This window comes from Diuraphis noxia, unplaced genomic scaffold (genome assembly GCF_037042655.1).
Source record: "Diuraphis noxia isolate RWA-SAM2 unplaced genomic scaffold, SU_Dnox_SAM2 contig0002, whole genome shotgun sequence".
NCBI lineage: Eukaryota > Metazoa > Arthropoda > Insecta > Hemiptera > Aphididae > Diuraphis > Diuraphis noxia.
In genome coordinates, this window is record NW_028301712.1 from 21,416,714 (window position 1) to 21,435,560 (window position 18,847).

Consider the following 18,847-nt stretch of genomic DNA (forward strand, 5'->3'; position numbering starts at 1 on the left):
ATCTGACTTTTTTATTTTATATAGGTATTATAGGTGAATAATAGTTTATTGTAATACTCGAATAATTAAGAAGGCCATTTGATCACAATTAAAACAATATATTATAACAATAACTTCATAATCATTTTTATTGGGAGGAATTACATATAAATTCTATAATTTAAATTTAAATTAATAGCTAATAGCTGTAATTATAAATAAGTATCAATAAGACACTAAAGCTGTAAATCCTGTTTTATCAGTTTGAATGCAAATAATGATTATAATAATTAATAGTTGGTAGTATAATTCTTACTATAACTCATTTTTTCATTTATATGATACTCGTAGTTACATGAAAAAATAGTTTATAGAAAATTAATACGAGAGTAACGTGTCTTCGTGTCCCTCCTCTAAATCCGCCGCTGTTCATAACAAAAAGTAAAAATAATATACCTATACAAAAAACAGCTTTAAATTAATTTTTTTAAATAATATAAAAACAATTTTTTTTTTGCAACGTTGCCAACGAATTAGGTATATATGATATGCGTTATCTTTAATATGGTACTTGAACACCTTTGAAGTCAGAAACTGTTCGATTAGTGATGAGTAAGAACGCATTGTGAGTGAACCAAAATGTTCTTACGATAATTTAGTTATGATTTAATAGTTGTTGATCTTAATATATGTATATAATATAATCATAGGTATATCATTTCATCTCGTATAGGGAAATTTTAACATACGTAATTTGTAAGCCATCTAACAATATATATAATAAATTTTACAGCATATGAGCAGAAATGGCACATTGTTCTAATATGATTGCTTTTTTAAGAATCGCGATATTTTAACATTGGCAATAAGTTCAATGTATCCCAATGTCCCATCGACAATCGTACGACCACACTATTGAAATCAACATAATTTAAAGACGAACTCAGTATAATATTATGATGCGAGGTACAAGATGAGACAAAATATCTTAAATTTCACGACTTCTGTGTTTACGATGATGTGGGTATAGGAAGTCGGCTGTCTGTGATTTCATAATATATCAACTTGTGGTACGTATTATACATAGACCGTTTTTGAAACATTACCAAGAACTTTGCATAGGTACCTAAATTATAATGATAAGTGTGCGTCGGCGACGAAATGCGACAACTACTTTGGAGTAGACAAACAAAAAAATAAATGTATATATAATAATATAAATGTAGGTATACAATATTACGGAGAAACGAAAAAAGAATATCGCGCGATGTGTTCTTGTATCTGCTCATTCATCAGACGTCTTCATTAGTTACGGTTTCGGCGTCGATCAAAAACGCGTTAAAGGTAAACCCGTTGGAATCGTATCAAAAAAGCTCCGAGCTGAGTTGCTGGCCGGTTAATTATTACACGTGGTCTATGCAGACTGAACACATTTCCCGTTGTCACCCGTTAATAACGCTCCCGCCACCGTCGGTCGTAAGTCTCATTCATGTATAGTATTATTATTATTGTCTGCACGACGACTGTGTATTTATATCTATTCACGTCACGTATTACCCGCGGTAAATCGTGAATGCGTCGTCGTTTTCGGGACGTGTGATGATGAGGTCAACAGTTATCGTTTCACGTTTTTTTTCCACGGTATGTAAAATAAATAAAAACCAAATGGCCATATGGAGAATTAGCCTTTTTGCGAAAAGACTATAAGCTAATTTAAATTGGGGTAGTCTGTTTGTGAATTACTTTTTATTTAAACAGCCTGCTGTTTTTTAGTCTTATTGCATACATGCTAACAGAAGTTAGGGCTTTTAAGAACTATACGGGCTACACCCCATTGCTAAGAGCCTAGTATTTTTGCTAAATGGCTAATTTCCCATATGACCTACGAAAAAAAATTTATACTATATAATATGTATAATGTATATTGTATATAATATACACACCATATACATCGCGAGTGGTTTCACAAGTTTTCCTGCGTTAGATTTTTGGGACACGTGCGTGAGTGACACGCCATGTACTCGTATTATTATCAAGCCTATTTGACATGCCTCATTGAATTAAGTTTATAAAAAATGTACCTGAAAACCCTCATTCAAGTTATCATAACTACTGCAATAGAAAAATGTCCTATAGCATATTATGAGCCACTGTTGCTAACCATTTTTTTAATGTTGTTTTTTTCAACTTATAGTAATTATATGTTTATTTATCAATAAACTACCAACAATAATAGTTATTAAGTATAAAATCTTATACTGTTCCCAAACATTAGTGACTGAAATTATAACGAACATTAAACATCAGTACATCACAACGACTGAACTTTTTAGGGCTGTAGAAATACGACCTGAAGTATTTTAGCTGCCTATAATACCTAATGGTCTCTTTTAATGGATCGACATATTTATATGAATCACGAATCACGCTATCAGAAGAGTGATGGAAATTGGAATTAAGCTAGGTGGGAATTAAATTTATTATTCGAATAGTATACCTTTTGGTGACTTCGAAGTCCGTATTTCTTTAGGGCACGCATAACACTTGTTTAAATTTTCATATTAAAACATTTAACAATGAGTGATAAACTCCAGTTTCTATGTATAGTGATGTTAAACATATAAATGAAAAATGCTATTAAATATAATTGTATATTAGTTATACTTCGATCTTTTGTGCCTGTTTCGAGAATCAAAAACGGGCCATACAGTAAAGATTTAATTCGATAAAAAAAAACTTTACGAACAGATATTAAGTATATGGTTCCAAGTTTAATTCTGTAATATATGCCAGTACATATACATATCACATATACCTATATAATTATATATATATATAATATCTACCTATGTCCTATACCAATTTAGATGATAGACAGATGAATTTAATCTAAATTGCGTGCACGCTTTTACCCAGTGCAATAATAATGTTCAATATTATGATGTAGGTAGGCCATCTGCAGTCACGTCCGTTTGTTATTCATATTTTTGATGACATCTATGGTATGACATTTAATATTACTGTGTGATAAAAAAATCGCCGAGTACATTAATTGCTACTGTACACGCCCGATTGGTTTTGCCGATAAAACATCGCGGGTTATTAATAAAAGCGTATACTAATTTACACATCGGCTATCATACCTATATAGTAACGGGTATGTACATACTGTGTGGTAGCTATAAGGTCGTTTAATCGGTCGAGCCCGATAAACGTTTTACGGCTGTGGATTTATCGTTTTACAGTATCATATTATTATTGTATTAATGCATCGCCGCCGTGGTTAATCGAAACACTGTGCATTGTGATATATTATATTTTTTTTTATTTAAGATAAAGGCTTCCACATTTTATGCATTTTACGCTAACAATTCGGTGTTTTTATTTTGGTAACAATAATAATTAGTAGTATAATATAAAGTGTAAATTACTTGTTTAGGTATCTACCTATCTTATAATATTATTAATAATAACAGTATGACTAGTATTAGGTATTATAAATATTTTTCGTTCATTTTCCGCGTATTACAGTTTTGTGATTGACGTCAATTCGTATATTTTAATCGATATTATGTATGCATGTTTCATGCGTAGGAGTTATTATTAATTGTACGTACCTTTATAATATATACCTATTATGTAATTACGATTTGACAATTAAAAAACATACGTTCTCGCTAATAAAATATGATAATGTTGAAAAATAAATAAACTACAATATCCAACTATCGGTACACCTAAACTTATGCACATAAATAATTTTATACGCTAACTATGCTGGGGGTTTTAGTAGAAAAAATGTAGTGAAAAATAATAATAACGATTATAATAACAATAATGAAACGTACCTAGGTTATACCTAGTTAAAATTTTAAATAGGCTGTTAAAATAGTTATACCTCCATCAAACATATATAGTTACCTATAATACCATTTATATATATGTGTGTATATATATTATATGGTATAGGGCAGGGGCGGCCAAACGGTCGATCGCGGACAATTTCAAAGTCGATCATGTTAGAATTTATTTTTAGGGCAATCGTACGAATTGTTATCGAATTGTCGATAAGTTTTATCTGTTTGTAATGCCACACTTCAACAATGCCCAGATCAACAAAATAATATGTTAATTAAACTTATCAAATTAGATTTTAGAAATTATTATTTATTATCATATTATTTTTAGTAATTAGTAATAAGTATTAATTAATACTTATTGTATGTTTATATGCACTTTATGCAAGTATGTTTCTTAATAATTATAGTTATTTAATAATAAAAAAAATTTCTATAAAAGTCGATCCTCAAAGGTGAGGTATATTTTTAGAAGATCGTGACCAAAAAAAGTTTGGCAACCCGTGGTATAGGGTATCGTATGGAGCAGTAAAACACATGTGTATCAAGACTTATATCGTTTTTGGGAAAACATTATAATTTAATATAATATGTATAACGCACCGACACATGTGGTTATTTTGATATATCTTAGGCGTTCTATTCCGGATATTATTTGAAATATTAAATAATACGGTTCAACAAGAAAAAAATGTGTTTTTATGGGATTAATGCGAAGTCATTTCCAGACTCTATGCCTAATCGTTTTACATTTTCGACCGTCTCATCGTATACCAGCTACAACAGCAATATTGTTTATTTGATTTAATGGACAAGGACGAAAGATTTTGAGTCCACTCAAATGATGGAACGACGTGGTTCATTTAAAAAATAGGATATTTTATAAAATTTTGTGCTCGAAAATCGCAATTTAATAATGTATTATAATGGTGGGCGGTTGCGTAACAATAATACACATGGACGATGTAATAATATCTCGATGGCTTTTAGGGCGTGATCTTTGCTCGTTATTTATCAAGTTAACACCATAATAACATAAAAAGACGTTATAAAAATAAAGTAATTTTTTTAATTTTAATAATATTATTGAAAATATATTTTTAGAATACTAACTGCGTCTCTACTAAAATCAGTAGTCAAATGTCTATACGCTTGACTGTATTTATTATTATTTTTTTTTTAAATGTTTTTTCTAATTTCTTGTATTTTTTGTTTTTCAGAGCTCCTCAGCATGCTAATGTGGATGGACATAGTCAGAGCGAATCAAACCGCAATACCAAGACTACCCATTTCGAGTGAGTGAAATATTACAAACAATTTTTTTCGACTTCATTACGACTAGTTAATGGTACATAGCCTGCTATCTGTTGACGAAATGGCGCGCCTCATTATTTGATTGGTGTGTTTGATAGCCGACAGAGAGAGTGTATTATAACGCAAATAAATTATAAGTCGTTACAACATAAGGAGTTTTAAATAGGCAAATAGGTTATTTTCAGTAAAAATACGAACGAATAATCATTAAAATTGTATTTATATTATAGACATATTTACAATATAATTTATTTACATGACCTGGCCTTTCCACTATCGGCTATAACTGATGAAGAATTCATATGTAAAAAATATTATGTTCGTTTATAAAACGTTCAATAAATATTTCTTAAGGAATAACAATTGATTTGTAAATGTTTATATTATATTATTATCATATATTTATATTGATTTAGACCATCGAAAAATGTAGACGTTTCTATTTATCACATAAAAAGTTTAACTTCAAATTATTCTTCGCTAAAAATGCTGTCATATTTTACTATAATGTACAGGATGTAGGTCCATCTGAGTCACGCATATGTAATGGAGATTTTATACTCGAATAAGAGCATAATATAACGCTCTGATAAAAACGTATAATTTTTGAATTTGCATTGCTTGTTTGTTCATCGTGAAAGCAAGTTTCAATATTTGTTTGTCAAAATGCGCATCGTATTGAACTAAAACGATATTTCTGATTTTATGAGTACCTATAATTATTACGCAAAACTAAAATTATAAAACTGAAGAAACTACTAGCATAACCGAAACGATGAAATAGTGAAAATTTATAAAAAAATTATTAATTTTTATTTCATCATACATAATATTTATATTATGACCGTATCATAATAATACATAACGATATCGACTAACAAGTCGTGCGATTGTGGTTTTCGCAGGCTTGCCGTCCAGTCCATCAGCTGCTGCAGCGGCGGCGGCAGCCGCTTATACGGCGGCGGCGGCGCTCAACCTAACGCCCACGTACAAGGGACAGCCGATGACGGTGGCTGTTGTGCCAGAACAGAGCGAAGCGTTGAACTTGGGCAAAAAGAGGACGTCGAACAACAACAACAGCGAAGACGAGGACGTAGACGGTGACGGTTCGGGCGAGTATGATGGCAGACGCGAGTCGATGTCATCCGCGGCGAAGCGCATCAAAACGGAACGGTCTTCGCCACCCATCAGTGGCTGTTCCAGTGATGACGAGAAGGCCGTGTCAAAGACGATGAGCAACGGAAGTCCGTCGCCACCGCAACCTTCGGCCGCCGACGATTCTGAGTACAAATCTGATGAGATGAGGCGCAGCTCTTCACCGATCGACGAAGACGTGGTCGAGATGGACATTAACACGTCGGATTCGGCTGGTGAGAACCTATTGTAATAAAACTTTGTTGTATTAACGGATTTGTGGCCCAAACACAACTTACCAACCGATTTGTAATTGCTAGAAATGTGAATAATCCAATACTAAACCTAATAGCACAAAAAATATTAACTTTAAGAAGTATCGTAACAACAATAAAATATAAGAAAGGGTCACAACGCTCAATCCTATTTATGTATAGTAAAACGTTGTAATACAATAGTGTTGTTTGCAAGTTGATTACAGGCGAGCAAGAGGAGATATATCGCTAAGAAAGGAATACGGAGAGGGCCAGAGTAATTTTGGGTAGGGTCTCAATATTTAATGAATATAATTGCTGACGGATACGAAGAGTCCATCACGATATATGTGAGATTTGAGATTTAAATAAAATATTTCAAACATCCAAATTACTAGGTAGGTGTTGTTAGAGGAAAACGAAAATGAGGTTAAGTTATGACATATATTTATGTAATTAGAATAATTAACCGACTTATAAATTTTGAGTTTGAGTTGTTCTACAGGACGTTACGTTATTTCATTAAATTAAAAAAAAAAATCTTACATAATATTGTAATACAACTTAAGTTATATGGATACCTAATTTAAAACTGACTATTATAATTCTACCAAAACTGATTCGTTATATGAACATTTTTCAAAGAGCCTAAATACAGCATCGTTGAGGCCGATTTTCTGAATTTTATTCTGACCTTGAAAATATGATTTATATGTTAGCGGTTATGTAATGTAATACATTATATTATTAAATGACTAGTTATTTTATAAAATTCTTAAATATGGACGTATTAATACATAAATTACATGGGGTTACTAGTTAATATATAGAATACCAGTTGGATTTTTTCGAATATATGAAATTTATAGCCATCGTTAGGTTGTATTAGTAACATAATACAATATTTGTTTTCATTGTCGTTATATTGATAAAAAAAATAATAAGAGATAATAATGAACCACACAATTCGACAATTTAGTTTATGTGCAGAAAAGTGTATCGCACTTAGTAATGTCCCGATGAAGATATCTGTCTTTGAAAAGCATTCGAATCCCAATTACTAGGTAATGCTCAAGGGTTTTTCAAAGGCACATATCAGCAAAAGTGCACCATAAAATGATGCATATAAATGTTTAAAAAAAAAGGTACTTTGTAACGCTAAATGCCATTTAAAAAGTTCATGTACTAATAAATAAATTGTAATTTGTAATAATAATAATTTAATAACTGTAGATAAAACCTGCAATAAATAGCTTAATATTTCTAATAAATATACATGAAATAAAGGAATGTTTAAATTTTATGTAATAATTTAGGACGTGCCTGACTTTATATTAACATTTTATTTGTATTTTCTAGTTTAAAATTTGTTTAATATTTTAATAATTCTAATAAGTTTATGTTGTACAAATCAGAATCGACTTTTTCAAAATGAATATTTTTATTTTATACAGCGATGCAATAATAGTTTATAATACATTGACTAAACCCTTATCAGTTTATAAAATATCTAGTTCGTATGTAAAACAACTAGTTGAAGTAACTATGTATTTATGATGGATTCATTCAATACATTAACTGAAATTACATGTAATTCTATAAGATAACTAGGTATTTTATAGAATTACAGAATTTCATACATTTTAACGCTAACATATATTATACACACATTGCAGGGTGTGCCACGTAGTCTTTTGTCAGTTCACGCGTCACGAGAAAACTGTGACCCTCTACAATAGTGTGTATATATAGTACTTGTTTACTGGATATGTGTACATTTCTCGTGTAATTTAGTACCGCTCGGGTAATTTGATCCGTATCGATTCATACAACGATGATATCCTATATACACACAAATATTATTTAGCCTATATATAAAATATATAAGTAATACATATTGGAACGACTATCCTGATATTTTGATGTACACAGTATCTCTAACTTTCCACGTTTGAACTAAATTGATTGTTTTACGCACTTCAGTGTACGTGTAGGGTGCACGTTCGGTAATCCTCGTCCTCTGAGGTTGGAAAACGTAGCTTTTTGTTGATTGTAGTCAAACACAACATTATAATATAATCGTTATTCATTAGCAAATTAGCTGCCAACCTAAAAATGCCAACCTTTACAAATAATATTGCAAATCGGCTTTTAAATTTATTTTTTCATACGTGTTATAAGCGATTTAATACTCTTTTAACTCTTTTACTGTTTGCCATTTACTCCGATGCTATTTAAACTATTTATTTTTCTAAAACCTTACTCGAAACAAGTCCTTTACTTTTTAACTGTTATTGTATTATCTCTTTGTTTTATAATTTATTCATAACTCTGGATTCTAATAATAAAAATGAGTTTTATTTAATATTTTTAAAACCTGGGCATAAGGAAAATAATTTTTAAGTATGAAATAGTTTGTGTAACAACGCTAAAATGGATGGATCAGACAAGAGTTCTCGCATAATTTAATTAAATTGTAATATTACTAAATTTATTATAAATATTCTTTAACTTTTAACTTTTGGCCTCTTTTATTTTTGTTCTACCCCTGTTATATATAGTGTGTATAGTTTATCACTGCATGTCCATAATATTATTTTTTTTAAATAAATCCATATAAAATATTTGAAGAATTTATACATATATGTATTTATGTATGAATGTATATATTATGGATATTCGAATGTAAAAATAATTGTTTATTAAATTTGCAGTGATTTAAAATCATATAATAATGTTCTGAAACTAATATTCTATTATTACTTGCATCAACCCTCAGCCATACCGATATTAGGGCCGTTCAACGTTATATCCATTTGTAATGCATTTTTACGTTTTTAAATTGCGATAAACGATCTTCAAATAGAACACTTTAATCACAAGAATAAATAAATTGTTTTTTAAATACAATTTTTTAGGGCAAGGTTTTTTTTTGCTTAATCTTTATAGCTGTGCTAGGCTCATCGATGAGCGTCCGTCAGCAAAAGAAAACAACGCCCATTTTCATTTTTGAATCTATTGTTTGCAAAACTTTTCATGCAACATTTAATGCGAAACATATATAAGCAGAGAAAGAGAGAGAGTGTATTTGTGGAAACACGAAGCATCCTGTCACTGGTATACTCAGTTTTCACCGAAAATGTAAAAAAAAATATGAAATGTACATCTCCATGTTTATATATATATTATATACTATACACATTGTATATGCTTGTTACTAGTACTTAGAAAAGTTGACGCGAATATTAGGTCGGGTAGAGTTGTAAATATGTTTTTTTGCGTACTCAGAAGAAAAGAAGTCAGACTCCGTGGTTCCTTTTTCGGAAAGCTATGTCACGAATTTTTTCCATAATGAAGTCATTATTGTATACCATAATATTGTTGTGTGTGCGTGATAAAAAATAAATTGTTCTTTCGGGATAAAAAAATGTTTTATATGCAGTAAATAGTTTTACTGTAATGGACGTTTTGGTGGTGGTTGATTTACATCACCGTAGTATATTCATCTAGAACATTTCGTGCAAAAACATAATATGGCCACATTTTATAGAAGTATGAGTCAAAAAATGTATCATTAATATACCATTTTATACGTGCTCGAGTAGAGTGCGGATGTATTATTGACTATAATATAATATGAAGGTTTAATAAAACGTACATCCCACACTATATTAGATGCGAATTGAACATTAATTTTATTGAAATATACTAACGTTTTTTTTCGATTTATTAATTTAAAAACATTGTCGAACAAATTATATTTTTTACCATTCATTTTTGTTCTTATTTTTTAAGTATACTACTTGTTCATGTGATGTTAAACAATGTAAACAGTGAATTTTATTCCATAAAAATTAGATTTCAAAAGATTCATTAATTTGTTTTTTTTTAAGCTAAGAAAAACAGTGTATCCGTACACTAATCAAAAATTTATATATTTATACAGTTATAACTTCCTGTTTAAAGTTTAAGTTTTGTACATTGAAATTCTTAAATAGATATTCTACTTTGGAGTAAGAAACCAAAAATATCATTTAAAAAAAAGCACACACTCCATTGTAAAATCAATATATTTATATTCCGCCTCAGAATCTAAAATAACAAAAACAAAAAAACGGCAATGATAAAAAATAGTGAAAAGTATCTTAAAGTTTAAACGTTAATACTTTTAAATTAGAGTTTAGAGTTAGAATTAGAGTTTCCTTTAGAAAAACGCCTAGAAAAACGCCTTGACAATTACTTCCAACTACACCGTTGACTTATATTGTTTAGACTTACATTTGTTATCTTACTGAACTCAGTATGTTTTTATCATCAAGCAGGTTCGTCCAAAAACAATGGTTTGGCGATTTCTGTGACGCGCAGAACTAAAAATGGCGTGTACATGGGCCAACTCACCAAGAACAACGCATTGGTTAATGGAGGCAAGTATTTAACATTTATATCTCTATAATAATGTGATAAATATAACCATACACATAGCTCAAAAATATTATAAATAATTGGGATAATTTTTACAAAGTAGGAAAGCTTTCATTAGTATAATACACTGTAATAAAGGCTATAATATGTGTGAATGAATTAGGTTGTAGATAAGTAGTTAAAAAAATTATTTCAAGATTCAACCAGCAATTGATGTCCGAATTAATGTAAATTTAATAATTGTAATTTAATTTAACTTATTATTTGTTACTTGATCAGTATTATTTAATATTTTTTTATCTAATTCTTAATCACTTGTGATTATTGCAAATCTTATTTTACAGATTGTAAAATTTTGTAGTTCAAAAAAAAAACTTTGAATTTTAATTTGAATGAAAACAAATATATTTAAAGAGAACGATTATCATACTGAGCTTGTACGCTAATCGGTTATTATGACGGTTTGTCACCTAAGTTTTGATTTATTCAAGGCAGTTAAACACTTTGCGGACAATTTGAAAAATTAAATCTGAACTAGGTATTCATTGCATAGTGTTGAGGTATATATTATTTTGTTGCCACCCTATTTTTTGTCTTCAAATAAATCACTTTGAACGTCGTAACAATTTTAGCTGTAATTTTTTTTTTACGTTTGGATTGTGTTTCATCTACCTCAAATTAATAATATGGCTATGATTATACGTTGTTGTGATCGGATCGTGAGTAATCGAAATTTATTTGATATTAAATGTTTAGACAATTTTCTAGTGCAATTGAGTCTTCGTCGATCCTTTTGATATAATCTTATCACATACCGTGTAAACGACGGATATGGTATTATTTAATATTGCAGTGATATACCTACCTAATATAATATATAATATTATGTATTATAATAAGTACTCTGTGCATATTAGTCCATCGACTCAGATTGTGAAACGTATTTCCGAGATCCCTTCTCCCCCACCACCGCGTAGTATTCACTCATGACAACTACAACATGATATAGCTGCTTTTTGTAATGTACTCCATATTATACTCGTGGAGTTTCATTATCTCGTGGCGTTTAATCCCAGGGTGACTCGATTGAGAACGAGAGTAAATCCTCGGCACTCTAAGTACAATGCCGCCGCTGTATTTAAAATCACGTTTAACAAACTATACAATATTAAGCTACTACAGTGTAGGATATATATATATATATATATATATATATATATTGTGCAGCTTATGATTTTTTTTTAAATATATCAATTGTTCTAATCGTATTCAATCCATAGGATATTATTTAAAAACAAATTAAACAAATAGACTTTTACATGACGAAACAAATTATTACCTGCCTAAGCCGAAATTTTATTAAATAACCCAATTTACCGTTACTAACCATCAGGTGCTATTTTTCCGATTTTATTCTTTAAAAAGTTTATTTATTAAAACAAAAAATAATTCAATATATCAAAGTATACATTAGTCATGTATCTATCATATCTAAGTCATAACAAACAATAAATAAGAAATTCAAACGGGCATCGTTTATTATTATAGTAGTTATTCAGTTAACTTTTTCAGTTTTTAATATAGAAAACGTACATTTATTTTACAGTTAATAAACTTAACATTAAAATATGATATATAATTTTTATTCTACTTGAAGTTTTCAATATCTTAAAACACTGCATTAATCAATTTTTCAATAAACATTTTCTATACACTGTTATATGCAATTTAATGTTCATTTCTCAATAATTGCAATTTATGTTATAGCTCCGAAGAAGTTTCATTAACTTAAACAAAACAAATTATTTCACCACTAATTCAGCACTAAGTCGTCCTGTAAGTTGTATCCATAAATTATTTGTAATAGCCATATAAGCTACTACAGTACTACATAATACTTTTCTAATCCAACAACTAAATGTAGAGCTTTGTATCTATAGAGACATTTAAATTTTCGAGAAATTTCTAAAAATATCAATTTATATTCATACGTTTTATGCTTTTACTTATATGATTTATTAAATCCGATAGCTGATCAAAAATATATTTTCATATTACGATTTTCGAAATTTTGAATATGTTTTAACTTTTGTGGGTAACTTAATTATACAGTTTTTACTTAACAAACTCAAATAATACAATACTAGAGCCCTTACTTTATATTTTTGTGGATCGGAGGATCTAGAAATTCTTAGCGCTTTTAATGACTTTGGTCTAATTCAGCCTTACTTCTCATCTACTAGATCTAGTTCTGTTAATTACCAGTAGGTATAGTATTTATATTGCGTTTATACTTACGACATATATTAATATATGTATTATATATAAAACATAAATTCTGCAGCGTGTTTTATTTGCAAACAAATACAAATCGAAGCGGCGCGCGACTTAGAGGTAAATGTACACAGTACACACCCGTCCAAGACCGAAACAATCAGCAAAACCATAAAACTACTTTTGATTAAAATCCTAACATCGAGTTAGTGGTTTCCGGGTCGCTTGCTCCGATAATATTTTGACTTATTTGTTATTTATGACGGCATGAAACAATTCGAAAAAGAATTCTTAAAAATTCGCATGTGTGCTGTAATTTGTAAAATATTTAAAACTTGCCCCGTACAATATTTACAGGCCGAAGGCGATTACGAGTAACTTAACTAGTTATACAGGTGACTCGGTATTAAAATTTATTTATTCCATATTCTTTATTATTTGCACTCATTACAGGTAATATTTATATATATAAGTAATATACAATTTATAATAATATTATGCATGATTGTGAGTTTTTCCATATATACGATGAAAAGTCGGTGGATACCTCAGCTATCTCTACACCATGGGATATGATATAATGGACGGGAAAGGACATTGACGGCGAGTGACGGACCGCAAAGGTTTCCTCTATTATTAATCAACACCGGGAATGAAAGGTTTTCAGCGCTATATTGGTGGTTTTATTTGAAGTCACATTTATATCCTAACATAGAACTCCGCGTTCTATGATATAAGCTCATGTGTAATACTGATGACGTTGTAACCTCTCAATTTCCAATGCAAACCCTGCACTTTCCTCTTGCACGTACCATGAATTAAAACAGTTTAATTAGTTGGTCGGATATTATCTTAAATTGTTATATATTCTAATTTCTAGTCCACTGATGGTAAGCGTTTCGTTTTCAGTTCATCGTATCCTAGTCCGTTCTTTGCACTATATAATACATATATTAGGTTTCGAATAGTGTTAAAAACGAAATAGATAAATTATGATGTTGCTGAAGTTTTATGGGACATAATCTATAAACTCTAAGCAATTCTCTAACGGACAATTAATTTTTGACACGAAGAAAAACGTACGATTATCACTTAAAAGTCTATTTGTGGATATATTAAATGTATAAACACTTATAACTAATTATTACGTGATAAATTATAAAAACAAAATATACAAGGAGATTGTCTTAAAACTAAATATTAATTTTCTCCGTAACTAATAAACATTATTCTTTTGTAAACATTTTTTTTTAAACCACGACATACTGTTTTGTATCACTAAATTTGTTTGATTTCTAACTAATTTTTCAATCATATCATGCGTTTTTATTTCAAAAATTAAAAAACTTAAAAAATATTTTTTTTCAATCTTATTAAGTGGCTCGGCCCAATTTATATTATACTTTATCTGGTTCTTTACAATTATGTTATAAAGTTTGATATTTTACAATTTTTTTTCGTCTTAATCACACCGATTTCAATAGTTGTTTTCAGACGAATTTACGAGCGTCAAGATTATGCTTTTGTGTATCAAAATGTATAAATTATAAATATGATTATTGCTATATTGTGTTTAATAGGGTGAGGCGTACGTATACCGCTGTTTTTAATAATATAATACCTAGTGTAGCAATAGCAAAAGTGTAATAATAATATAATAACATTCTGATTTCATTACACCATTATTATACCTAATATACGAGCTACTGAACCACGAATAAGTAACATCACGATCGATCACATTATTATACTTTCAGTTTTATAAAAGGTTATGTCTTGGACGTATGATTTATAAGTTTATTTTTAATCAACAAACAATCGTAATCTACCTATATTATAATACTGTATCACCGTAGCCCCACAGATTATATTATATTATTATTTTATATTTATTATTATAAATTAATATTCGATGTCTAACTCGTTCCGTTTCATTTCACAGGATTAAACAACAACGTGAATCCATTCGTTTTACACCTGAACGGTGATCTATACACCGGACAGTTGCAGTTGCAACAGCAGCAGGTGGCCAATAACTGAAGACGTTATGTATCTCTCGCACCAGTTATCGGCGAAGTGCTCCCGTGCAAAAATGAGGAATTCGTCTGATTATTAAACGTTATGTCTATATAATACACATGTAATATAATATACATCGTATTATTTTAATACAATTCGGACATAGAAATAAAGACCCATTCCGCCAATGTCTATATATAGTATACACGTCATCATATAATGATGAAGGTACATTGCAACATTCGAATATAAAACGAGAAATGTTATATTCCTTCTTCGTGATTAGCGTTCGACTGATTTTATTTTAGGTGATATTATTTCGACAGCGTATTGTCGAAAAATATCCCACTGTCTACATATCGAGTTATATCCATGGCTGATTTATGACATAATAATATTATTTCGGCCAGTAACTGTGGTAACAACACACATTCATTTTGTAACAATATTGTCATATTATTATTGTAAGTTGTAATATAATTCATTTATAGTGAATAATAATTTTCTTCCGATATATTTTTTATACGTGTTTGAGTTTGAGATAAATAGAGAGTTTGATATTTACACTTTGTATGATTCAATATATATATTATAAAGAAATTGAAAAAAAAAATGTGAAGTTTGAGTATATAATATATTATAGTAGCATTTATATAGTGCGTATAGTGTAGTCATTTTGAAGTTTTTGTACAACTCGTGTTACGTCAAAAGTTTCTTTTTATAGATTGATAATAATTGTATTATACGGTCTTGTAGGATTGAGAACTTTTTGTGTGTGCTTAAGTATATTGCGTATAAATATATTTAGAATGTGTAAACCGAAATCGGAAAGGTTCGAAAGACTTGTGGACACTTTTGTCCATAAAAATTTGATTGTGAAAGTTTTTTTTTTTGTTGACTCAATTTTGGTCAGCTGTAAGGTTGGTCTGTGACAGAAATAAGACCTAAAAAATAAAAACCATTTTATAGAATTGTAAAAAGGATTCAGTTGAAAAATAAATGAAATCTCGAAGTCATTCGAATTTCCGAGATTTTATATATTTACTTACATAGTTACATAATATTATTACTTAATAAAGGTATTCGAAACTATATACATATGATAATAATATTAAAAAATATATATTGTTTGATATGATAGCGAAATAATTGTATACCTTTATATATTTTATCATTGAGTCGCTGTCACTTAATAAGTATAATATTTTATTGATTTTTCGTGTGTTCTATAGTGTATTATTCAGTTTATTAAGTAAAGTGCTAGATTTTTTTCTCAGTAGATCCTATGATAAAATGTAAAATTATTATTGTTAATTATAATAAAAACGCAAATAAATGTTACGAATACGTGGCGTATATTATTTAGATTATTAAATACAATAAGTTTTTAATTAAATATAATAATATGGTATGATGCGATTGTGGGAAACGAGATCTCATTTTCAAACGAATAAAAATATCGTCAGTCTATATACGTTTTACATCGTGACAGTGACATGCGTCACGTTTTTCAGAAATATTTCTGTATTTGCGTTGAGGTAATTTAAATATTTGACTTCAATGAATTAAAATGTATACGAGAATCAAGTAAACATAAAATAACCCTTACATCCTAAAACCATTATCTTCGATGAGATAGGGTGTGACCATATTTTATCAAAATGTATTAGGTACCTTATCCGAGACATACTTTATTGGTACCCATCATAATATTATGCATAGTTTTATTTAATCTAGTATTACTGTGTACATTTTATTATTATATTAATTAATTTATACTATTGTTATCATCGTATAATTGTAATTTTACTCAATATATTATATCATACAAATATAATATATACGTTTAATTTTTATCATTAGGTACTTAATAGTTAATATGATATAGATATGTGTAAATTATTATTTATTGTCATTTATTTTTTTATCGTTCACATTCATGTATAATATTAATTATTAATACGATCTAAAGCCATTGGTCCTAATAAATATTTTAATGAATCAATACTATTATGAAAGTTTAATGCATAATATATACGTACATATACGTTTATGCACATCTATTTAACAATAAAACTATATATTAACTATTATTAAACAAATTGTCCTCATTACATAAACTTATTGTACCAATATATTATACTATTCGTGTTGCATATTATCCATTTTAAATAATTGTTTACTTCCGCAACGACGTGGAAACTTATTGCTGTAAGGAGTTGGAGGTATGGGAAACAATTATAATATATTCCCGAATCTCATCTACCGATTTAATTCGTTCAGCTCGTATTTAATAATGATGGTTTTTGTTTTGTTTAAATTATTTTAGACTAGAATATAATATTATATTCAATTTGTATTAAACCGTGTAACGCAGATAATATTATTAACATATTTATGTACTGAAATTTAAATTTAAATATACAATGTAGATACAATTTTCACGAGGTTCTTTTGTTAATTGGAAACGTGTGGCTGATCCTATCATCTCAGGGTACAAAATGGAAATTATGAAGAAAAACCGTACCCGGAATACGTCCATGATTTAACATTATAATAACAAAGTAGGTACCTAGATGTTTTAATACTTTATAAACAATAAGCATGCATACTTTCATTCATTTAATTGTTTTGATTCAGAGTTCTGCAGTACAATAATTGTTTAAACTATTCGTGTATATGATTAGACATTAAAAATTATCTTAAGACTTAAGTAATATTATGTAATATACCTATAGGTAATAGGTAATAAAATAGTTTTTGATCTTTACAGTATACAGTTTAATTTCAACATATTAAACCAATTTAACCCATATATAGGCTGACTAGGTATGATATAGTTTATTTAAGGAACTGGATTTACTGGAAATCTGGGTTTTATATAAAAGATGATTTATTTATTAATTAGTTATAAGGTTGGACAAGATAATAAACGTAGATTAAGCATTTGCCACACATATTTTGGTTATTTTTGATATATTTATGAACGTCGATATTTTCAATTATTTTAAACAAGAACCATATATGTTATAAAAACAAAAATTATCAATATTTTAATCATGTGCCGACAGCAACATTGCAAATAAAACATAAAAGTCAAATATTATTTTACAATTATTAATTGAGAACATTCGGGTTATATATTTATATAATATAATATAAAAGATTTATTAAGAGCTTTTCGATTTAGGCTGTCCAACGGGTTTTATCAGCGGATAATGGTAGATTTATGTAATGTTGTTATGTTATTTTAATATATCTATTGTTGACTATTATCCAATGCTGATAGATAACAACTAATATGAAACAGAAACATACATTTTTATGGAAGATTACCGCTGTCATAAATATCTAGCATTGTGTTTTTTTATCAGATTGTAGCGTAAATATTAAAATAAAAATAAAACATTACCTAATTTACATATGCATCAGATATATCAATAACATCACATTTACAACGAAAATCACAATAAATGCAATCAAATGAACAGCACAAATATTTATTATACATCCATATTCATGCAATAAATAAATGTATTTTTTTCATTAACTTTCGTGGATAGCGATTGATTGCTCAGCTCAAAAACACGGTGC

At 28.9% G+C, this 18,847-nt stretch overlaps 1 protein-coding gene across 2 annotated transcripts in view; it reads left to right on the forward strand.

The window, feature by feature from the left end:
* The window catches only part of LOC107165049 (uncharacterized), a 93,139-nt gene extending 75,447 nt beyond the window's left edge, over positions 1–17,692 (forward strand). Inside the window, exons 7-10 of one of the 2 annotated variants that reach the window (XM_089219593.1) lie at positions 5,057–5,131; positions 6,056–6,520; positions 10,858–10,962; positions 15,177–17,692. In XM_089219593.1, coding sequence (XP_089075719.1) covers positions 5,057–5,131; positions 6,056–6,520; positions 10,858–10,962; positions 15,177–15,274 — 743 coding nt within the window. In that variant the 3' untranslated portion in view covers positions 15,275–17,692. The remainder of the gene's footprint in view (positions 1–5,056; positions 5,132–6,055; positions 6,521–10,857; positions 10,963–15,176) is intronic. The other variant, XM_089219594.1, reaches the window with a different exon arrangement.
* The last annotated feature ends 1,155 nt before the right edge of the window (positions 17,693–18,847 follow it).